The 24,651-nt window shown below is 42.8% G+C and overlaps 1 protein-coding gene across 20 annotated transcripts in view; it reads left to right on the top strand.

Annotated features, from left to right (window-relative positions):
• The window catches only part of unc80 (unc-80 homolog (C. elegans)), a 126,438-nt gene that overhangs the window by 99,615 nt on the left and 2,172 nt on the right, over positions 1-24,651 (top strand). For 10 of the 20 annotated variants that reach the window (XM_072447046.1, XM_072447057.1, XM_072447007.1 and 7 more), the window contains 21 exons: positions 1,364-1,544; positions 1,744-2,009; positions 2,700-2,834; positions 3,248-3,386; positions 3,462-3,558; positions 6,247-6,417; positions 6,499-6,591; positions 8,314-8,532; positions 8,835-9,065; positions 10,277-10,400; positions 11,671-11,796; positions 13,710-13,833; positions 13,900-14,106; positions 14,831-15,015; positions 15,128-15,293; positions 16,941-17,120; positions 17,210-17,357; positions 19,481-19,537; positions 20,611-20,692; positions 24,333-24,438; positions 24,595-24,615. In XM_072447046.1, coding sequence (XP_072303147.1) covers positions 1,364-1,544; positions 1,744-2,009; positions 2,700-2,834; positions 3,248-3,386; positions 3,462-3,558; positions 6,247-6,417; positions 6,499-6,591; positions 8,314-8,532; positions 8,835-9,065; positions 10,277-10,400; positions 11,671-11,796; positions 13,710-13,833; positions 13,900-14,106; positions 14,831-15,015; positions 15,128-15,293; positions 16,941-17,120; positions 17,210-17,357; positions 19,481-19,537; positions 20,611-20,692; positions 24,333-24,438; positions 24,595-24,615 — 3,058 coding nt within the window. The remainder of the gene's footprint in view (positions 1-1,363; positions 1,545-1,743; positions 2,010-2,699; positions 2,835-3,247; positions 3,387-3,461; positions 3,559-6,246; positions 6,418-6,498; positions 6,592-8,313; positions 8,533-8,834; positions 9,066-10,276; positions 10,401-11,670; positions 11,797-13,709; positions 13,834-13,899; positions 14,107-14,830; positions 15,016-15,127; positions 15,294-16,940; positions 17,121-17,209; positions 17,358-19,480; positions 19,538-20,610; positions 20,693-24,332; positions 24,439-24,594; positions 24,616-24,651) is intronic. The other 10 variants (XM_072447040.1, XM_072447094.1, XM_072447016.1 and 7 more) reach the window with 6 other exon arrangements.

The raw sequence follows: 24,651 nt of genomic DNA, 5'->3' as shown, positions 1-24,651 counted from the left end.
GATTAATCACGATTAATCACATTTTTACGTGCAAAATTCAAAAAAAAGAAGTGTAAGGTGCATCAGCATTTTTATTCAGTAGCAAATATTAAGTATTCACTTGCCACAAAATCCTGAGCCACAATCATTAAAGATGAACAGGCCACTTCGGAGGTAACGTCAGAAACATTGTTATCTCATTAAACATTAGACACATTTTAGGAGCAGCAGAACCAGTCCACTAGTACCAAATGTCCCTAAACCAGAAAACACTTCAGTACAGTTTGTACATTCTTAGAACTTGACACTAAAGCGCCATAACAACAAAAACTTAACCAGTTAAATACAAATAAATACATTGTGTACATTTTAACTTAAACAATGTATACTGCCAGGGCATTGGAAAGAACTAGACAAGTTTGTAGATTCCTAAAACTGGGTGTTTTTTTTACTCCTCTGCACTGAGCCAATTGCTAAGACACCAGATTATTCACGTTTTCAGCTGATAAAGACGCGCGCCGGGCCCTTCTCGCGGATCTCCCCAGCTACGGCGCCGGTCGGGACCTGCTCACGCGGGCCCCCGGCGGGTTGCCTCGGCTGCCGCCTATAGCCACTGACTTTGTAAAAGTTAATAAACCAAAGCCATGGTCCAACATTAAACTCCATTTACACGACGAGAAAAGCGACACAGCACAACTCCTCCACTGCGCATGTGCGCAGGACGACTCGGACGCACGTCTGCTGTTGAGTGTATTCTACGGACATGAGTCCGGCGCGTCGAGAACGCGCGTCCGGTGCGTTTGTCTTTCTAATGTACACGCACTCAAATTCTGCGTCGGCCGCAGCGGTTTGTACGAGGCTTTAGAACTGGTGCGGACCAGGGGAACTCGACCTGCGTTAATGCGCGTTAAAATAATTGATCGTAATTGATAATAACGCGTTAACTTGCCCAGCCCTAATTATTATTATACATCATTTCTTTTTATAGTAAAGTTTGTATTGATATAGTAGAAATAATATAATTTGATTGATTTATTTTTGATCACAGAGCTTCAAACTGGAATTGAGGGTAATTATAATGATCTGAGAACATTTTGACAAGTTATTAAAATATTGGTATATTGGTATTTTTGATATAACTACTGAACATCACAAAATAATCTTGTTGCAGCTGAAAGGTAAAATAGTTTTTCACCTGAATATACAGTAATTTGTGCTGCTTGATGGCCGAGTGGTTTAGGTGACAGCACACATGCCAGGTTCCGTGTGCTGCTCGCTGCAGGGTTGTGAGACGGTTTAATGCATGTCCTCCCTTTTCTCTCATCCCCATTTCACGATAAGTGGTCCTGACTGATAAACTCTACGGGTCTTCCTGCTTGTGTAGGTGTTCTCCCGTAAACTGGAAGAGGTTGGCAGAGTCCTGTTCCTGATCTCTCTCACTCAGAACATCCCAGCCGTCCACAAACAGTCCCACGTGTCCCTGCTCCAGGAGGACCTGCTCCGCCTGCCCTCATTCCCCAGGACTGCAATTGACGCAGAGTTTTCCTTATTCAACGAGCCGCAAGGTGAGTCCAGTCCAGCACAGGGAGGCAGAAAAGTGAAGCCAATTCATTAATCTCCCAGAAGACTGTTACTACAAGTTACGTGATTTTGGGCCTTACAAAAAAAAAAAAAAATAATTGAATATAATGGTACATATGTGTTTTTTTTGCATAGCAGTAATCTAACTCTAACTTTGAAATGCTTTTTTGAATGTGGTCGTAGGCAAAGAGTTGTTCGGCCTAGACACCCTACACAAGGTCCTATGGATCAAGCTTCTGGAGGAGATGTTTCTGGGCATGCCCAGTGAGTATCCCTGGGGAGATGAGATGATGCTTTTCCTCAATGTGTTCAATGGAGCTCTGCTGCTGCACCCTGAGGACAGCTCCCTCCTCAGACAGTACACTGCAACTGCAATCAACACTGCAGTGCACTTCAACCACCTCTTCTCCCTCAGCGGCTACCAGTGGATTCTGCCCACCATGTTGCAGGTTTGTCTTCCAGTCACCTTCACCAGACTCACTTTGCAGCTAACCATTTGTGATGCTTGCAGCTACTGTTTTTAACCTTATTTAAACTGCACTCTGCTCAAAACAGTAGCATTTTGTATGCAAATTAAGACTGGACACATATTATGCCAAAATATTCTTTTTTAACCATGTTCTAACATTATTCCCTCATCAGAAACATACCTGGAGTTGTATTTAGCGCCATTTCAAGTGTTATTAATCCTGTTTAGTAAGACCTCTCCCTCTGAGCCTCAGAAAACACTCCAAAACGAGCAGTGACGTGTGGTGAGGTTCATGGCTAGTGAGGCAGATTTACAAACCTGTTATACATACAACATGTGACACATATTTTATTTAATGAATTCCAATTAAGCCTATTTCAAACTACCTTTAGGTTTTGATAAGCCTGATTGTAAATAAGAAATAAACTAGTACAAGAACAAAGACGATAGCGCAACAGTCCACAGGCTCAGAAGCGCCCTCTGCCATGAGTCAGGTGTATTGCTTACCTTACCGAGTGAGACATTTTACTGAAGTGTTATAATTAATCTGTGAGCCTAAACATGGTTCAGAAATTCCCTTCTTACAATATCCAGGATATGGAAGTACAGAGCATATCGTCAGAGTCTTTTATGTGTTAATTTAAAATGACTAACTCATGCATTGCTTTAGGTGTATGCTGACTATGAGAGCAACCCTTTACTGAGGCAGGGCATCGAGTTCTGCTGCCGACAGTTCTACATCCTCCACCGCAAACCCTTCATTCTGCAGCTATTTGCAAGTGTCGCCCCCTTGCTGGAATTCACGGTATATATACTCACAGAATGAATTGACTTTTTTGACTTTTTTCCCTCATCAAAAACATAACTGGAGTTGTATTTAGCTTCAGTCATGATTGTTTGATGAATCCTGTTTAGTCAGTCCTCTCCCTCTGGGCCTCAAAGCTCTCGAGTGTGTGCCTGCATTAACATGTCAGGGAAGGCTAGGTTTGCTTATCTTCCCTATGCAATACCCTCTATGGGCAGTAGATAAAGCTTTAACTCAATTCCTAATGTGGGAAACGCCTTACTCAGAGAATGTTATGTGTGGCTTTTAGAATGAAATGTCTTTTTAGTTCAAAAACATAATGTCAAAGCAGAAGTACAAGAGCATTTTTCAAGGACAATAACAATACAATCAATTTATAACTAGTCATTATTTTTTGCCTGTTTGCCCCACAGACCAGTACCAGCACAGGCCTCTCCAAAGGCGTGTCTGCTCAGTGTCTGTTCGACCTGCTGGTCTCTCTGGAGGGCGAGACCCAAGATGCTCTGGATGCCCTGGAGCTGGTCAAAGCTGAGAAACCACTGCGTTCCTTAGGTCAGTTTGTAGACAAAAGTTTGTGTCTATGCTTTGGATTATGAAGTGATTAACCTGATCTGTTCTCTTCTGTAGATTTTTGCTATGGGAATGAAGACCTGACCTTCTCCATTAGTGAAGCTATCAAACTCTGTGTCACTGTTAGTGCCTACGCCCCGGAGTCTTTCAGAAGGTAAGGCACAGAAAATAGTTCAAAGGTAGGAAGAGTAGGGTTTTAACCATGTCACTTTTCAATTTCATCTTTTCAGAGGAGAGAGATGCGCAAACAATGGCATATTGTGGCATATAGTGATATTTCTACCTAAACACCAAATGTATAATGCAAAAGATGCAGCCATTCTACTTACAACCAAAGCTAAAGCGCCTCAAATATAAATTAACCCTCCTCCTCTTTTCCTCTCGTTTCTGCAAGCCTAGCGCTGCAAGTCTCTTTGCTTTGGTTAGCAAGTGATCACATGATGCTGTTTAACTAATGAAAAGTCTGGAAACATGGTCCCAGCATCCTGTGAGAAGATGAGTTTCAGGAACAAAAGCGACCTGTTTAAGCCGAGTGCACACTGTTGTAGCTGTGCATATTTTTGCCACCCACAAACATTTCTTATGTGCAAGTCATAGAATCAGTGGCAACAGTTGGGAATAGCTTGCGTTCAGTTGACATCACAACATTCAAGAACTTCATTAGTTTAAAATTGAGCTGGAAGACAGATGAGAAATCTATAGGGGACTTCACTGTTTACCAGTCAGATTGCAGATTTGTTGACCTGGTTTATGGTTTGATTCCCGAACCCGACCAACATCATATGAGCGTCCAAAGACATGCATGTGTATATGTCTCTGCGATAACCCTGCGACAAGCTGGCCTCTGTCCAGGGTGTACCCCGCCTAAGGCCCAAAGTCACTGGAATAGGCTCCAGTCACCCGCGACCCCTAGGAAAAAGTGGTGGAAAAGGAACGAATAAAAAAAGTGACAGGCCTTTGCCCACCATCTGAGATTATGACATTATCGAAATCTTGAACGTGAACTCAACCTCCTAAACAAAAGCAAGCACAGGTTAATGCCATACTGTGGAACACTCCAGGCAATGCAAGAACATCTGTATGGAAGACAAGCTCCATCAGAAAAATTGCATTTGGTGTTTTGGTTCTTAAGCTAATTATCCGGCAAAAAGCTGAAGAGCTCCTTACTTTGGGTTGACTAAACCTGACTACAAGCAGTTAATAATAGAGCTGGGCCATAGATCAAATCCATTTGATTAGCTTATGGTTTTAATAATTGATGTTGTGAATAATAGCTAAATCATAAAATCACAAAATCCAGGGTTGGATTTGGCCACCTCTGCCCACCCAACCCCAGGCCCCCCATCTCCCCCAACACTCTCTCAGTTCAAAGACAGAATGTGAACAGGCTTTTTCGGAAATCCAACCCCCGAAAAACTGCTGGACCAGACGGTGTCTCCCCGCCACTCTGAGACATCTGCAGTTGACTCCCGTCTTCACAGACATTTTTTTAACACCTCCCTGGAGTCTTGCCATGTCCCAGCCTGCCTTAAATTGTCCATCATTGTCCCTAACCCCAAGAACCCCCAGATCACTGGACTTAATGACTACTGGCCTGTGGCGTTGACATCTGTAGCAAGTTTGCCTACAGAGCATCAGGTCGGTAGATGACGCCGTCAACGTGGCACTCTACTACATCCTGCAGCATCTGGACTCCCCGGGAACCTATGCCAGGATCCTATTGGGGCTGTTGTGGGCTTCAGCTCGGCATTTAACACCATCCTCCCTGCTCTGCTCCAGGACAAGCTCTCCCAGCTCAACGTGCCTGACTCCACCTGCAGGTGGATCACTGACTTCCTGACGGATCGGAGGCAGTGCGTGCGGCTAAGGAAGAATGTCTCAGACACTCGGACTAATCAGCACAAGAGCTCCATAGGGCTCATCTCGGATGGGGATAAGTCTGTGTACAGGAGGGAGGTGGACCGGCTGGTATCCTTGTACAGTGGTAACAACCTGGAGTTCAACCATCATAAGAAATTGGAGATGATCGTGGAACTTCGGGAAAGTTACCAGCCTCACCTTGACAGATCCCCCATCACTACTGTGGAATCTTTCCACTTCCTCGGCACCACCATATTCCAGGACCTCAACTGGAGCCCACCATCAGCTCCCTCATCAAGAAGGCCCAGTAGAGGATGTACTTCCTGCGGCAGCTAAGGAAAGCTGAACTGACGTGCAATTTTACACAAAAAAACAAACAAAACAAAGAGGGTTAGTTTCTGGTGAAACCAATAACAGCCCACCAACAGCCCGGTGGGCTGGGCCTACCCAGAGTAGGATAAATATCTGAGTTCCCAGTCTTTATTCGCAGATTAAGAATGACGCTTGGATGAGAGTAGAAACATATCGTTTTTTGTTTTTTTTTAAGTCCAGATGACTACAACTGAATCTTTTTCTACAAAGACAAGTAATAATAATTAAGATGAAAACAATACAAAAAAGGTTAAATTGAAGAGATGGCAAAGGAAATACATTTTTAAAAAACTATTTCACACTGAATACTCTAAAATAGGCTATATGCCCATTGGCTTATGCTTTATAAATGGTAGGCATATTAAACCGTTGTATTAAAGTGCATCACAATCGTCCAAAGTGTGCAAAAACATTTAGATTTTTTGGGACTTTTTTTGGAAAGCTGTTACATATACAACCTTTATAGGTACTACATTTTGTTGGACTTATTTTTAGTTTTTTTGCTTTAATCATCCCATAATGTTTTTTCTTATCACACTGTCAAGAAGATTGGCTGCCTGTTTAGAATTCTACGAGTTACCAAATTAGCCTTACGTATGTTTCCCTGTAGTCTGCAGATGCTGATGGTGCTGGAGGCTCTGGTCCCTTGTTTCCTACAGAAGTTAAAGAGTAACACAATGACTATGGAGTCGGTCTCTGCTGCCAGGGACGAGATTGCTGCCGTAGCTTCCCTGGCCACATCCCTGCAGGCCCTGCTCTACAGCTCAGAGACACTCACACGGTCAGCATGGCCTGAAAGAAACCTTGAAAGAAACTGTATCTGAAGGATTTATTGATTGATTATGATATTGTTGTACTCTAGGCCTATGACCGCCCCCCAAATTTCCCGTTGTGACCAGGGACACAAAGGAGGAACAACAGCCAACCATGCCATGTCTGGAGGAGTTAATCCCAGGTAAATATTTTCAAATTCTGGAGCTTCTGAGATCAACATGAGGCATGAGCTGTCCATAAACTGAGAAGGAGAAACACTTGATTGTGTCCTCTATCTGCAGAGGTCTGTACAAACCCAGATATGGGATAAAATGTACTACAAAACGAGTTCACAGAGCAGGGGCCATCTGATCAGGGGCCGCATCTGGCTCCCCAAACATTTTAATCCGGCCCTCAAAACGTTTCAAATTTATATTTTCAAATTTCCGATTGATATATAGAGATCCAAAGTTCCACAGTCCTTACGGTGCTTAGCGCTGCTGTGTCTGCTGCTGGTTCGTCGTGCCGAGGCCTGAGTGCCGACGCGCACTAAACTAGACTTGAGCAGAGATCAAGTCTGACACATGTCAGCCACATCGTCAAGACCTCATACTTCCACCTCCGCCGCATCGCCAAAATCCGACACTGCCTCACCCTCCCCGCTGCTGAATCCCTCATCCATGCCTTCATCTCCTCCCGCCTCGACTACTGCAACTCCCTCCTCACTGGCATCTCCTCCCATTCCCTCCATAGACTCCAAATGGTCCAAAACTCCGCTGCCCGCCTCCTCACCCACACCCGGTCCCGTGATCACATCACTCCCGTTCTCTGCTCTCTCCATTGGCTCCCCATCAAGCAGCGCATAAACTTTAAAATACTCCTCCTCACCTTCAAAGCTCTTCACCACTCAGCCCCCCCTACCTGTCTGACCTTCTCATCCCCCACCGCCCCTCCCGAGCCCTCCGCTCCTCCTCCACTCTCACCCTGACTGCACCAACATCCCGACTCAAAACTTTTGGCGACAGAGCATTCTCCCGAACAGCACCTCGACTCTGGAAATCCCTCCCCAAACCTGTCCGCCACTCTCCCTCACTCACAACATTCAAATCCCGCCTAAAAACATACCTCTTCACCCAAGCCTATGACCTCCCCTACCCCTAGCCTCCTCTACCCCATTGCCTACTCTTCTAGCCCCTGTTACCTCCCCATCTTTTTCTCTCTACTTCTTCTGTCTTGTTCATTTTCATCTTGTTCATCTGTATATTAATGTGTATTGTACGTGTTGTCCCCCCCTGTCTGTAAATACCCCCCCCCTTTTTTTTTATATATGTTCAGTGTCTTTGGGTCACTGAAAAGCGCTATATAAATAAAAGTTATTATTATTATTATTATTATTATTAGATCAGGGGAAAGAGACGTGTGTTTTTTGGAAACATGTGGAAGAAAGAAAAGAGACAATATTGTGGATGTTAAAGCAGTTCTAAAAGCGGAACTAATGTGGAGCTAACAAGAAAACAAACTGTGATGATGTTCTGTGAGGAAAACATCCAAACACGTGCAAACCTGGACAGATCAGGAGCAGCAGGTAAAAACACTGGTCAGAGTGTAATAAAGTATGAACATGTCAGAGTGAAGCTGCTGTGAGCTCTGACCGTGTCCACACTAATGTAACTGTGAATACAAACACAATGCACTAATTTTATTTACTACATGAATAATTTGTCTCTAAGATAAGTTTAAACTATAAACATAGTGAGCCTACATTGAGTTTGTGCAACAACCAACAGGTCTGTGATATCAACATTTCATATCATAAATCATATCACATATTCCTGTCTTTCACCTGCTTCAGATTTGTGCAACTGTGTCCACAAATAACTATTACAAGGCTATATAAGATGTAAAAAATCTGAATGTTGCACAGGGACAACCTCCACCTACTGGAGGAGGGCCAGGGCATGCCCAGAGAGGAGTTGGACGAGCGTATTGCCCGAGAGGAGTTCCGCCGGCCCCGAGAGTCCCTCCTGAACATCTGCACTGAGTTCTACAAACACTGTGGGCCCAGGCTGAAGATCCTGCAGAACGTGGCTGGAGAACCCAGGGTCATTGCGCTGGAGCTTCTGGACATCAAGTCACATATGAGGTGGACACATTATATATTCATTTGTCGCCATAACGTTCTAAATAATAGCATTGAGTTAGTAAGTACGTTTTTTTTGCACTGGGTTTGGGGTATTCCTTGTCGAGAAGTAGGCACTGTAGATAGGGGGCGCTATAAGACACTTCCTCACAGAAGGAGGCACTGCAGACAGGGGGCGATATTGGGAACTTTTATTTTAAATTTTCTTTTAGTAAAATCACCAATTTTGTAAGCCTTGCAAGGTGACTGCTGTGGTGATTTTGGGTTCTGCGAAAATACATATTATTGAACCTCTCTCTCTCCAGGCTGGCAGAGATCGCCCATGCCCTGCTGAAGCTAGCCCCTTACGACACCCTGACCATGGAGAGTCGGGGTCTGCGGCGCTACATTATGGAGATGCTGCCCATCACAGACTGGTCCTCTGAGGCTGTGCGCCCCGCCCTCATCCTCATCCTCAAGAGGCTGGACCGCATGTTCAACAAGATCCACAAGATGCCCACGCTCAGGTGCGCGCGCCCACAGGCTCTGTGCACCAGGTCTGGTAACTCTCCCCTTCTCTCAGTGTCGTGGTGCTGTGGAGTGCTATGCAGTGCCATGTGTGCACAGTAGACAAATAGAAGGCTTTTGGCACTGACTGCTGTTGTACGTAAGTGTAAGTGCTGTTGTATGTAAGTGTAAGTGCTGTTGTACGTAAGTGTAAGTGCTTGTGTACTGTAAGTGTTGCTTTACCGTACTTTCAGTGCTGGTGTACTTTAAGTGCTGGTTTACCATAAGTGCTGGTAAGTGCTGGTGTGCTGTAAAATATCACAAATTATCATCACAGAAATATCATGTTTACCCAATGCCAGGGGCCCAGTCTGACCACTACAATCATTGTAAAATATAAAATCCAATAATAACATTTGATACTATTCGAAATATCTATCAAAGTTAAAATGACCTGAATTAAATTCAGTAGTTTTGACTAATTTAGATTTTTTTGTATCCATCAGTATGGACATGCCATACCTTTTTTAAGTGTGCGTTCAGACATCAGGCCTGGGATTAAACATGGACTAAATTTGGAACCAACCCTTCACGAGAAAAAGCCATAAACTGGACTTAAACCGGATCGAACCAAGTCTACATCTTGACAAAAACTGGGCTTAAACCAGGACTCAGAAAGGACAAATTTGAACCTATCCTTAAAGCACAGATCCTTCAGAATCCTAGATATAGATATATAAATATAAATATAAATATATATATATATATATATATATATATATATATATATATATATATATATATATCTAGATATAGATATAGATATAGATATGTATATATATAATATATATAATTGACAAATAGAATGCCAAATAGATAAATAAAAAGATCTTAACTTGTCAAAACTACTAAAACCAATATTATTAAACTAATTTCACCCTATTTTGCTGCATACTTGTAGAGTACAACCTTAGAATGAATAAAAATACTTACAAATACAAATATGGTTGTTTTCCACTGGCTCAGAAGGGTCAAAGGTGCACAGGTGTTCCATCCACAGTGTACGCGTCTGTGAGCTTTGGCTTTTGTAATGTCATATTTGTTTATGGAATCACTGTGAGAAATCTCACTCCAATATTCAGAAGTTATCTTTTAAATTATGCGTCTACATTGACTTCAATATGTGTGTCTATCTCAAACTGCGCCCAAATATTTACTGAAATTGTGACTGCATGTGCTGTGCTTTACATGGTTGCTGTAGGAGACAGGTGGAGTGGGAGGCGGCCAGCAATCTTATAGAAGGGATTTGCCTGACTCTGCAGCGACAGCCAATCATCTCCTTCCTCCCTCACCTCCGCTCTCTCATCAACGTCTGTGTCAATCTGGTGAGGACACATACTGTACCAAGGGTGTCCCTCTTCACAAGTCATGATTCAAGGTTCTACCTTGTGATGTCATTAGTGGTAACCCACTAGCACTTGGAAGCAGTTTGGATGTTTGAATTTTAGGCTTGATTTAATTCTAATTAGTTTACACAAATATACTCCATGTTATATATACTGTATATATTAGCACATTCTGTAGTAAATGATAAAATGGTCACATATGTCATCATTGAACCACACAGACATTCACACACCAGTGTACGCAGATACTGGGGGTGAGACGGGTTAAGTGTCTGCCCAAGGACAGTATTCACCTGAGGCAGGATTTCTGTCAAAAATATTGATCAAATCCAACTAAGTATTTATTGACTGATATCAATGATGTCGGTGTAATCCCTCATTTGTCCAGGAGAGTTCCATTGTTGAAAAATATTCAGTTGTAGTCATCTGGACTCTCTCTTTAATGGGTTAGGGTTATTCAGAGACTTTTCAAAGTTGTTTATTTAAGAGTGGTTTATTAATGATCACGACTAACATTAATCACCTTACAATCTTTTCATTCCCAACAGAGTCAGCTTTGTCTTTTGATGTGATGCACAGTCAATAGTACTATTTCAGTCAATTTTGTGACAACAAACACAATTTGTGGCTTTCACTCCTGAATTACATTAATAAAAACAATATAATATCTAAGGCCCAAAGTCACTGGGATAGGCTTCAGTCACCCGCGGCCCCGAACGGAAACAAGTGGTAGAAAATAAATTAATGAATAGAAACAATATTTTGAAAACCAGCCTGTTGGACTTTACACCATAACGTTAATTTAAGGGTTGTTTTACAATTCAACAGCGCTTCTGCTTGTCGTGTTGTGTCCAGTTTAAGACCTGTTTTTCTGACTCTTGCATTTTGGTCTATATTGACGGCTCTAGTGACCATCTCTGGACACAACTTTTCAAGGTGCCTAGTGGGAAATTTTGAGTTTACTATTTTTTCTCCTGCTAGTCATTCAGACAGCACTAAAAATGACATGACCACTGTTAAGGGCCTTGTGAGGACATTCGGACGCAGCCAATCTCATAAGCTATTGAACTACTTCTTCAACTTGTATTTTTCTAAATGAATAGATTACATTATTACAGTACATTGTGTTTAATTGTGTATAATTTAAGCGGTTAATTGTGAAATATCAATGTAAAGTACATAAAAGTATTTTCCAAAGCCAGCATTCTTCAAGTTATTTTGAAATAAAGCCGTGTGTGCGTGTTTCCAGGTGATGGGGGTGGTGGGCCCCTCCAGTGTTGCAGACGGTCTCCCTCTGCTCCACCTCAGCCCCTACCTCTCCCCCCCTTTGCCCTTCAGCACTGCAGTGGTCCGCCTGGTGGCTCTGCAGATACAGGTCAGCCTCTGTCACATTGACATTTTCATTAGATTTGAGTTTAGGAATTTTTGTATAATGATCTGCTAAATGTAAAAGATACAGTCATTTTAATATAAATATGTGATTTGCAACTGGTCAAAGTGTCTAGTTGAAATAAATGTGTAGCCAACATGTAAATTATGCTTTGTTTGGCTGGTTGATCCGTCTTAAAGGACACTTATTATGCTAAGGGATCATCTCAAAATAGGTTGAAGCTGAAAAGACGTAATACATTTCGTCTTTTTGTTGCTTTGAAGCTTCAATACATCGTTGTGGCAGTAATTGTTTTGAAATGCTAAAAAACTCTGTCAGCAACGAGCATTAGGCCAACATCCATGACATCAGACACTCATGACTTTGCTTGTTGGGCGGCGGGTGTGTGCGGGGAGCGCGGCGGGTGCGTGCGGGGAGCGCGGTGGATGCGTGCGGGGGCGGCGGGTGCGTGCGGGGAGCGCGGCGGGCGCGGGGAGCGCCGCTGTGGCCAGCACAGGGAGCGGGCCACGCGGCGGGCGTCGCCAATGCGGCTGGTGTAGAAAGGTTGGAAAAGCTTTTTTGCGGCAAGACGCGGCACAGCAGACAATCAAGAGATTTCGCTCTAGTAACGTGCCTACGCACTACCCGGAAGAAGGACCAAAACAGACCCCGCTTGAGGTTTTGGCCAATTACATGGCCTCACTGAGACGAAAGCGCGTGTACTGCTTCTGTCATTCTGACATCATGTCTAAGGTCTAAACGCAGGCAATTGACAATTACAGGTTTTGACAAGAAACATTAGTTTCTCACTAGAGCATCCTCTTGAGACCATCTCAATGTGGTCATCTCACAATTTCGGTTGAATGGGATGGTTGTAGGGCCCGTGGACCATGTGGATTGAGTAAACAAACATGCCGCGACAAGTGACATTATTTGGAGAGTTCATAACTTCTACTGATAAACACACCAAAGGATGTTCAGGGACGAGAGGTGAGCAAGGTCTATCAAGCTACTATCGTTTTATCAAGGCGTAACATTTGATGTGATGCCAGACATTTTTGTTTTTTAGTCTTTTGAGGGGGGAGAGAGACTAAAAAACATTTGTCTTTTCAGCTTCAACCTATTTTGAGATGATCCCTAAATGGACTTTATCATAGTTCAAATATATACCTGTACTGGAGTTCTTTTTAGCTTCATTCATGTTTGCTTGATGAATCCTGTTAAGTCATCACCAGACATTTTCCCCTCAAATCACATTCAATATAACTGTGTGCTTACATTAGCATGTAGAGGCAAGCTAGGTTTGTTTATCTTCCTTATGTTATTCCCTCTGCAGTCAGTAGTTGGAGCTCTTCCTCAATTCCTGATGTGGGAAACGCTTAACTGATATGAAGTAATATGGACCTTTTTTTAGACCAATTATTTTAAGTTCTAAAACATGAGATGCTAAAGCAGAAGTACTTAAGAGCATAGGACAGTCACAATACATATAATGTTTAATATTTGTCCTCTGAAACTGATGGATGGGTCCTTCACCTGCTTGTCTCCAAAGATGTTATTGCCTTGCCTGAAATGTTCCACAGGATGGCATTAAACACAGCAAGAATGCATGTACTTCAAGGTAATTTTGAGCTATAAAAATACAGTTGAAGAATTGCATGATATATATATATATATATGTATATGTATATATATATATATATATATATATATATATATATATGTGTGTGTATGTATATGTATATATATATATATATATATATATATATATATATATATATAATGTGTGTGTGTGTGTTATATGTGTGTGTGTGTGTTTAATGCCAGACTGAGGAACATTCCAGACAAAGCAATATCAATCCAGGTGGACCTTTCACATCAAAGCTGATTTTAGGAGTATGTTTTGTTATCCTTTCCAGGCTTTGAAAGACGACTTCCCACTCAGTCATGTGATCTCGCCTTTCACCAATCAAGAGCGACGGGAGGGCATGCTGCTGAATCTGCTCATTCCCTTTGTGCTGACTGTGGGCTCTGGAAGCAAAGGTAAACAAAAATATGAGGAATTATAAAATTAACAACGGTTCATCAATGTTTGTTTTTGGATTTCAGACAGCCCCCATCTTGAACAGCCTGAGATCTTCCTCCTCCTGCAAACGGTCATTAACATTCTACTGCCTCCTCGAATCATCTCCACGTCTCGCACCAAGAACTTCATGCTGGACGCCTCCCCGGCTCACTGCTCCACTCCCGGGGATACTGGCAAGGACCTGAGGAGAGAGGGTCTAGCGGAGTCTACAAGTCAGGCTGCGTATCTTGGTCAGTTACACACAAAATTGGCTTAGATTTACTATATGTATAGAATCCCATTTTAATAGAGCTGAACCATTAATCAAAATTTACTAAATATTGAAATGCAGTCATTTCTAATGGTCAATTGAATTAAACTAAATAAATAAAACAATAAATAACAAAAACAGTGAACTGATTTTTTTATTTGAATTCTTTGATACATTTAATGACAAATCTCACATTACCAATATATTATTGTGTTGTACTGTATATACCTAATTTCTGATAGTTTGACAGGTGGATTAACCAAACAGAGAAACACATAAAAAGCATGGCCTGTTTGCCTGTTTATGAAAAAAGAAAGACAAAAAATAACACAGAGGAGTGAAGCATGTGAAGCCCTCAACTCTGTAGATCTGAGGTATAATGAGCACTAAACTCTTAATAAGAGAAAAAAAGACTTATTTTGTGCTGAATGTACAAAATATTCAGAGCATATAGTATCTCATACATTTGAAGGACATGTGCTACAAATAAACTGCAGCAATTGGACCGTCCCAAAATTGTATGGTGGTTTGATGCACTTTATGGTCTGATTCTAGAGTTCTTCTGCATTTATATACAAAGTAGGAGGGATTGACAGGTCCCTCCTAAGTGAAGGACTATTGCGTGTTAGGAAAATACTTTGTTCATTATCCTGACTTGGCTGTGTGAAAGTCTAACAAAGTTTATATTTGTATCTGTGTTGTAGCCTTGAAGGTGGTGCTGGTGTGTTTTGAGCGCTCCTTGGGAAACCAGTGGTACCGCCTTAGTCTGCAGGTCAAAGAGATGGCCCTGAGGAAAGTGGGCGGTCTTGCCTTCTGGGACTTTATCGACTTCATTGTTCGCACTCGCATCCCCATCTTTGTGCTCCTTAGGCCCTTCATACAGTGCAAGGTGAATCACAATACAAATAGTCCATTTTGACAATTGTCACCAAAAAACAAACAACAAAACACAAGAAACATACGTGTAAGAATAGCTTTTATTCTTTTTTTCTGTTTTTCAGTTGTTAACCCAGCCGGCAGATTCCCAAGAGGAGATCACAGCTCGCCATCACATCGCTGACCAGTTGGAGCGGCGGTTCATCCCCCGGCCACTCTGTAAAAGCTCCCTGTTTGCTGAATTCAACAACGAACTCAAAATCCTGAAAGAGGCCGTGCATAGTGGATCCGGTTAGACTTTTATTTCACTGTCACAGTCTCTTACTTTTTTTGGTAACACTTGTTAGTTGTTATAAACAACTAGCTAGCGGCTAATTTGCAAACTTGTTATTATCATTTGTTTATTTGGTCAGGACAGTACATTATATGTATGTATGTATGTATGTATGTATGTACGTTATAAATGTAAGCACGTTGGATTGTAGCCATGGGCTACTTTCCATCTGTTGTCACAACACTCTCCTTCAAACACCAGCATACATACACTGGAGATTATTCATTCCTTCATTCATTTATTTTCTTCCACTTGTTCCCTTTCGGGGTCGCGGGTGACTGGAGCCCATCCCAGTGACTTTGGGCCTTGGGCGGGGAACACCCTGGACAGTGGCCAACTCGTCGCAGGGCATTATTATTATTATTATTTTAGAATATTATTTATTTGTCCCTTATTAACGCCTTATTCTGCATAACCTTATTCTGCTTCTAATTTGACATTAACTATCATGTTAACTGCTCAATAGTAAGACGTTAGGATATTTTGTACTTGAATTATGATTACCTAATGGTAATAAGGGATCATCTCAAAATGGGTTGAAGCTGAAAAGACGTAATATTTTTCGTCTTGGGGGGGGGGTTGAACCTACATTTCGTCTTTTTGTTGCTTTGAAGCTTCAATACATCGTTGTGGCAGTAATTGTTTTGAAATGCAAAAAAACTCTCTCAGCAACGAGCATTAGGCCAACATTAGGCGGCGGGTGCGGCGCGGAACACGGGGAGTGCGTACGGGGGAGCACGACCGGCCCGTGCGCGCACCGCGGTCCGTGCGCGCACCGGTGCGTTGTGATCACGGCGCGTTGTGATCACGGCGCGCAGTGATCACGGCGCGCAGTGGCCTGTGCGAGGGAGCACCCGCCCCACTCCCCGCGCCGTGGCCAGCGCAAGGGAGCACCCGCCCCGCTCCCCGCGCTGACCACGGTGCGCTGTGGACCATGTGGATTGAGTAAACAAACATGTGCGACAGGTGACATTATTTGGAGAATTCATAACTTCTACTGATAAACATACCAAAGGATGTTCAGAGATGTTCACTAGAGGTGAGCAGGGTCTATCAAGCTACTATCGTTTTATCAACGCGTTAACATTTTCGTATTTCGTCTTTTGAGGGGGGGACGGGGTCCAGAGAGAGACGAAAAAAATTACGTCTTTTCAGCTTCAACCCATTTTGAGATGATCCCTAAGGCTGTTGGGGCTGGTACCAAAGAAATTTAGATTTACTATTTTACATATTAATTTTATGTAAAGAAATGTCCTAACATTATACTAATAATGAGGGAAAATAAGTAATAAAGTTACTAGGAAGGTGTTTCTTCGTTTATTTATTTATTTGGGTGGGAAGTTGCATGTAAATGAACATACATGCTGCAAACACGCCAGATTGTAACCATGGGCTGATTTCCATCAGCAGCAGCAGAATAAGATATTAATAGGGCATATATAAATTATAATTAACCAAATCAAGTTAAACATATGAAATTAGATGTTAATAGCCCTACCTTTGTTTTCACTTCAAATTGTATAATTATATTCTATATATATTTTGAATGTATTTATTTATTTATTTCTATTAAGTGAATGTACAATAAAGTTTTTTCATACCAGCGTACCAGGGGAAGACCTCCATCAGTACTGTGGGCACGTCCACCTCAGCGTATCGCCTGAGCCTAGCCACCATGTCGCGCTCCAACACAGGCACAGGGACAGTGTGGGAGCAGGACAGCCAACCCTCCAGACAGCCGTCCCAGGACACGCTCAGCCGCACTGACGAGGACGACGAAGAGAGTAGGAAACTTTGATTAGCATGTCATTTTGAGTTCAAATGTTGGATTAAAGGTAGGCAACTAATGTTGTGTTCTGTTACTGCTCTTTAGATGACTCCATAAGCATCCCCAGTGTGGTGAGCGAGCATGAGGCCTTCCTCCCGAGGACCATGTCTCAGCGTCGCTTCTCCAGCCACGTCACAGGCTCCGCCGCCTCTCAGGCTGAAGCCCACCGTGCCACCATGCTCCCCAGCCACAGGTAACTGCTTTCATGAGAACAGTTCATACAGTAACTGCAAAATGTCTAAAAACAAAGCTTTTTCCCACCCTTTGGAGTAGTATTGTTATCAGGGCTGGTTCTAGCTATAGACAAGGGTGACTGATGACAGATGTATGTCTTGCCCACCCAATGAAAAACTTGCAATGCGCATCAGATTTGATGAACAGCCCTGCGCAGGTGTCTTCTGGCGCCTGGGTGAGGGGTGTCGGCACAACATGAAATAGTTTTTATAATTTGCACGCAGGTCTGGCCTCTGGTTCTGTGGAATGTAGTGCCACACAAAGCTGCTTAAATATTGAGCTATAAATCATTTTGAAGTCAATTATGAGGGTGCTTATCAGGGAGTGTGAAGTGTAACTGCGGCGTCTAGGACTGATTTGGGATAAACAAATGACATCGAGGGAGACCTACACTTACATGACACAGAGAGAAGGCAGAGCTGTGCAGGTGCGAGGTAGACCATCCTCTGTCCGCTACCTCTGCCCGCTACCTCTGCCCAATACCTCTGCCCGCTCCTCATCACACCTCACGCTGCCTGAAAATGCCTCTGCTTTGGGTCTGGCACATCAGCGTTCCTCCCGGCGGACATATAGAAAAGGGTCAACAAATACTGGACAACCTGTTTGTTAATTTTATCGCATTGAATCGCTTTCTGTTCATGCACGCTCACAGGACTCGTTCACAGTGCTGCCTGCGTGCAGTGCTTTCCGTTCGTCCCGGGACTAGTGGCTTCAGCTAAATTTTGGATGTGTTCCGTGACAAATCTGTGACAGAAAACATAGGCACCTGCCACCTGCTCTTTCAAACTCTTAATCCACAGCTGAGTTTTACCGCAGACGCTGGGGTCGACTGCGAGCTGCGTCTCAGTGCGGCAGGTGACGTGCCCTGCCCTCTGCGGAGCTGAGAGGAGCTGAGGACGTGCGCGCTGTGAGAGAATTGTGTTTTAACCAAAACTATAGAACTTTAATACGAAATTTGCGTCACTTACACTTGTGTAAGCCTAAATTTACAACGCACATGTTTGTGTGCACATGTAAGTGCACATGTAAGTGCACATGTAAGTGCAATATTGTTTAATCTTTTAACATTTATGTTAAATAATACAAATTTCCAAATGTTCTGTTCTGGTTGTGCAGTCAATTATGGGGAAAAATGGGCATATGGAAGTTTATTTGCCCACTCAAATCAGTGGGCTAAAACTGGGCCTGATTGTAATGCTGTATAGAACCACCATATCTCTTTTGTATGCATTTTTATCCACTTCTCAGTCACACTCTGGCTTAATCTGTAGCCATAGCTGCCCTGATGCACACTGATTCATACATGCAAGCAAAGTGTCTTGCACTATGACACAACAACCTATCACTGAGCCCACTGCTTTGTTTTGGCATCATTTTCACTGTTCTCAAAGGTACTATACAGTACCATTTACATGTTTTTATATGTTCCTGTCTAGAACAAATTAATAATTTGATAATTTAGTTAAACTTACAGTACTAGGTGAAACAATAACTCTCAAGTTGTTTTTTTGATTTATTTTTGTACAGTATTTTTTTCAACATGGAAATGAAGTAATTGAGCCCTGATTATGAGCATACAAAATGGACTGAAGAACTTTCCCTCTGCTGATGCACAGAGGAGTAGAATGAAACCAGATTCAATTATGTAGGCTAAAGTTCTTCCAACTTCAAAATTCAACTCTTAGAGCGCTGAAATAACCCAAAGAAGTCTGGTAATCACACATGTGCAAAGAGGAACACTGCCTGGATTTCCACCTAATGACATCACTTCACTGTTCTTGAGCTCTAGAGAAGGAGATGGACAAAACCTATAAGCAACTGCTCAAATAAAACACAGTTCCAGGTATGTTTGAAAAAGTAAATCATAACAATGAACCTTTTTTTTTAACCTCATAGTTTTAGATGTTTTCCATGTATTGAATTTAATTTAACACTAAAAGGGATTCAATGTCAAGTAGCTCTAATCTCCAGTCCAACCCTCTGGAGTTTGACCCCATAACCACCAGGGGCTGGGCATATTATGGCTGTGGACTCCTCCTAAACTCCCGTCTTTCCCCTCCTCCCCTCCCCCCCTCTCCACAGTGAACCCAATGTGCTAGATGAGTCCCAGGCCCTCCTGCAGGACAGTAACCTCTCTAGGTACAGTGTTTTTGGTGTGTCTGTGTGTCCCGTTGGTGCTGGGGGGGCATCACCATCGAGGAGGCTGGCTCACCGCTCACCACATCCACCTTCAGTCTCCAGTCCTGTCTGCTCTGTACACATGTGTTGCTCTGTTAATCCTGTCTCTGTCTCCTTCCTGGTGGGCCCTTCTCGTCTCTCAACATGCCTAGGGCCCCTCCAGGCCTGGGCTGCGGCACTGCCACCAATGAGCCTGCTCGTATACTGTCGCTGTAGCAAAGTAGTGCAAATTGTGCTTAGTTGAGGATACAATCGTGAAATTTGATACTGATAATCTATATATTGTTTTTCTTTTGAGAAAAAAGTGCTAGCCTCTTGGAGTTATAATATTTCAATACATTTTAACTATAGAGTTAGTTTCAGGGTAATTATTATTTTTCTCTCTCAGTGAAAGAATGTGACAGCAGCATGTACATTTTTTGTGTTTACAGTATATACATCATATTTAACCCTTGGAAAATGGCCCGTCCACTCCTCCATTCAAAAGGCTTGCACTTATTTCTTAAAAAGAGAGTTTTGAGATTATTTGTTCACGTTTTTATCATCAACTGTATAATTTGTCCAAAAATGGACATAAGCTACTCCACTTTGTACTTGTTGTTTATATGTGGGTCTTTACAGTCTGCTCCTCCATCATTGTGTTTCATACTGTTTTTGTGTCAATCAGGCTTCTCGCTGATCAAATTGGGCGTCCGATTCAGGAGACCAATCTGTACGGGCAGAAAGGAGCTTAGTGTAGCAACCAGAGGAAACTAAATTCAATTTACAACAAGACAAGTACTAATAACATGTTTTCATTTAAAAATATACATATTACAGTTGACACATTTATTTTTGTCCAATATGTGTTGCTACACCAGGACCTATTATCCCGTTGTCTTTAGTGGTAGTGTGTTGATTAGAAGCTGTTCTGCTGTCATTGGGTGCCAGTGCTGTGGGGTCAGTGGACAGTAGCGTAGTGTTTTGGCCAATCTGTGACAGTGTATGGATTATGTCATTGACTTTGATGCTTCTGTGTGTGGTCTACTGCTCAGGGTGGCCAGTGTGCAGAGTGAACCAGGCCAACCGAACCTGCTCATCCAACCTCCATTGGGGAGAAAGAGAGGGCTCAGACAGGTAATTCTAGGCCTTTAAAATGTTCTTAGTTGTATTACTATTCCTGGTTACGCTTTATTTTACATTGCTTAAAGTTGCTGCGTTTTAAAAATGTGAAAATCCGTATTAGTTTATTTTAAACTCCTTACAGCTACTTTCACAGGCCAGAACAAAGATCATGGTAATACTAACATCAACTGCAACAACATGCAAGCGGCGCATTACCTGCTTCTCGGAGAATGAAGAGTTCTAAATACAGCACACAGTGGTCTCATTTTGACCCTAAGAGCTGTTTTTTAATATGTCAGTGCTGGGGACAAACAGACTATACTTTGACTATACTTTTACATACAAATAATAGAGACAGCCACTTTAAAGTGGAGGGTATATGGAACTGGTCTTTCAAATTCCATAAACATGGCCTATTTGTGTCATCCATATACAAGATAAAGATGCTCAAGCAAATTTAGTTTTTACTGTTTATTTATTCTTGATTACAAAAACATTGGATTTGATGGATAAGTTGTTGATGTTATAATAAAGATGATTAACCAATCAGAAAGCAGAATGAGTCTAATTTGCGTTGGCAATTTAAAAGTAGAAATCCAGTGTGTTTAGACCTCTGCTTTGTCCTCTCTCTGATCTGAATGGTCACTACCAAAAGCCCAGCACCTTCATCAATCATGAATCAGTGCTAGTGCTGTAGCTCTGTGAGCCTGGGATTCTTGAGATAGGCCCTGGCCTATCCACAAGCTGACAGTGCAAATTGTGAATAATCAAGAGTGTTTAGGCTGATACCAAACCACCAAGGGATGCGTCTCTGGGCGCTGTGCTGTGGCGCTAACTACTGAAGGATGGGTCAAATGCAGAGGACAAATTTCCCTCTGGGCTCAAGAAAGTGTATCTTAAAACTGCAAAATCTCATTTGTTGACCTGCTGTTATGGCGATCTTCGCAGCACAGTGATATTCAACAGTTATTTACCTGTTGCCACAGACTGTTACACAATAAGCTGCATGTTATAACTGGCTGTTATGCAGTACGTTGCTTGTTAATACAGGTCGTTACACAGTACACTGCCTGTTATTACCGGCTGTTACACAACAGGTTGCATGTCATTACAGGCTATTGCATAGTAGACTTCCTGTCATTACTGGCTGTTATACAGTAGGTTTTGCATTATTACATGCTGTAACACAGTAAGTTGCATGTTATTAAAAGCCGTTGTATGGTCGCCTTCTGTTATTCCCGGCTGTTAGACAACAGGTTGCATGTGATTCCAGGCTGTTACACTGTACGTTGCGTGTTATTACTGGCGGTTACATAGTAAGTTGCATGCCCTTACAGGCTATTACACTGTAGGCTGCATGTTATTACATGCTGTTACACAGTAAGTTGCATGTTACTTTAAGTAACGGCCTGTCATAATACAGCAGGCCGTTACATAGAAGGCTGCCTATTACCGGTTGTTACACAACAGTTTGCACATTATTACAGGCTGTTACACAGTAGGCTGTGTGTTACTACAGGCTGTTACACAGTAAGCTGCTCATTATTACAGGCTGTTACACAGTAGGCTGTATGTTACTACAGGCTGTTAAACAGTAAGCTGCACATTATTACAGGCTGTTACACAGTAGGCTGTGTGTTACTACAGGCTGTTACACAGTAGGCTGTGTGTTACTACAGGCTGTTACACAGTAGGCTGTGTGTTAGTACAGGCTGTTACGCAGTAGGCTGCGCATTATTACAGGCTGTTACACAGTAGGCTGTGTGGTAGTACAGGCTGTTACGCAGTAGGCTGCACATTATTACAGGCTGTTACACAGTAGGCTGTGTGGTAGTACAGGCTGTTACTCAGTAGGCTGCGCATTATTACAGGCTGTTACACAGTAGGCTGTGTGTTAGTACAGGCTGTTACACAGTAGGCTGTGTGTTAGTACAGGCTGTTACACAGTAGGCTGCACATTATTACAGGCTGTTACACAGTAGGCTGTGTGTTATTACAGGCTGTTACACAGTAGGCTGTGTGTTACTACAGGCTGTTACACAGTAGGCTGTGTGTTAGTACAGGCTGTTACGCAGTAGGCTGCGCATTATTACAGGCTGTTACACAGTAGGCCGTGTGTTACTACAGGCTGTTACACAGTAGGCTGTGTGTTAGTACAGGCTGTTACGCAGTAGGCTGCGCATTATTACAGGCTGTTACACAGTAGGCTGTGTGGTAGTACAGGCTGTTACACAGTAGGCTGTGTGTTACTACAGGCTGTTACACAGTAGGCTGCACATTATTACAGGCTGTTACACAGTAGGCTGTGTGGTAGTACAGGCTGTTACACAGTAGGCTGCGCATTATTACAGGCTGTTACACAGTAGGCTGTGTGTTAGTACAGGCTGTTACGTAGTAGGCTGCGCATTATTACAGGCTGTTACACAGTAGGCCGTGTGTTACTACAGGCTGTTACACAGTAGGCTGTGTGTTAGTACAGGCTGTTACGCAGTAGGCTGCGCATTATTACAGGCTGTTACACAGTAGGCTGTGTGGTAGTACAGGCTGTTACACAGTAGGCTGTGTGTTACTACAGGCTGTTACACAGTAGGCTGCACATTATTACAGGCTGTTACACAGTAGGCTGTGTGGTAGTACAGGCTGTTACACAGTAGGCTGCGCATTATTACAGGCTGTTACACAGTAGGCTGTGTGTTAGTACAGGCTGTTACACAGTAGGCTGTGTGTTAGTACAGGCTGTTACACAGTAGGCTGCACATTATTACAGGCTGTTACACAGTAGGCTGTGTGTTATTACAGGCTGTTACACAGTAGACTGTGTGTTATTACAGGCTGTTAGACAGTAGGCTGTGTGTTACTACAGGCTGTTACACAGTAGGCTGTGTGTTATTACAGGCTGTTACACAGTAGGCTGCACATTATTACAGGCTGTTACACAGTAGGCTGTGTGTTATTACAGGCTGTTACACAGTAGGCTGTGTGGTAGTACAGGCTGTTACACAGTAGGCTGTGTGGTATACAGGCTGTTACACAGTAGGCTGTGTGTTACTACAGGCTGTTACACAGTAGGCTGTTACACAGTGGGCTGCACATTATTACAGGCTGTTACACAGTAGGCTGTGTGTTATTACAGGCTGTTACACAGTAGGCTGTGTGGTAGTACAGGCTGTTACACAGTAGGCTGTGTGTTACTACAGGCTGTTACACAGTAGGCTGTGTGGTAGTACAGGCTGTTACACAGTAGGCTGCGCATTATTACAGGCTGTTACACAGTAGGCTGTGTGTTAGTACACGCTGTTACACAGTAGGCTACACATTATTACAGGCTGTTACACAGTAGGCTGTGTGTTATTACACACTGTTACAGAGCAGTTTGTGTGTTATTACTGGCTATTACACTGTGAATGTTCCTTAAATTTTGTAAAGAAGAAAACACACAAAAAAGCATCCTGCCCCTTCAAGTCTCTCCGAGAGCCAAATTTACCTCTACACACGAGATTTGCATGTTTAAATTGTTAGTGTGTCTATGGCCAAGTTTGTTTAAGTGGGGAAAATGAATGAATTAGCAGTATTAACTGTGCTTCCTTAGTCACCCTTGACAAAGTAAATGTTGCGTTATCCTGAGAGTAAATACAGAATGTGATTGTTGCAGTTACGTCGCCCTCTGCTGTCCATTCCAAAGACTGAGCCTCGTGGACGGTCAAATGCGCGACTCTCTACAACGCGCAGGAGCATCCAGCCCAAGAACAAACCTCTGGGTAACACCTCAGGCTCACACATATACTGTAGTTACTGAAGCTGAATGTTTTGTGAGAATGACACCCCCCCTTTCACACTCCTATCTTTGTTCCGATGTGAGCACCAGACTGACTTCTCCCTTTGTTCTGTCTCCTGCTCTTTGTTTCAAAATAAAGAGACTTTATTGGACTATGAAGGTGAGACTCCAGCTTTACCTTGCCCTCTGCACCCTG

The sequence above is a fragment of the Eucyclogobius newberryi genome, unplaced genomic scaffold, assembly GCF_026437365.1.
Source record: "Eucyclogobius newberryi isolate DKJ021-1_F unplaced genomic scaffold, fEucNew1.0.hap1 SCAF_1, whole genome shotgun sequence".
NCBI classification, from domain to species: domain Eukaryota; kingdom Metazoa; phylum Chordata; class Actinopteri; order Gobiiformes; family Gobiidae; genus Eucyclogobius; species Eucyclogobius newberryi.
Note: the sequence above shows the minus strand (reverse complement) of the source record. Positions and strands in the feature narration are given on the sequence as shown.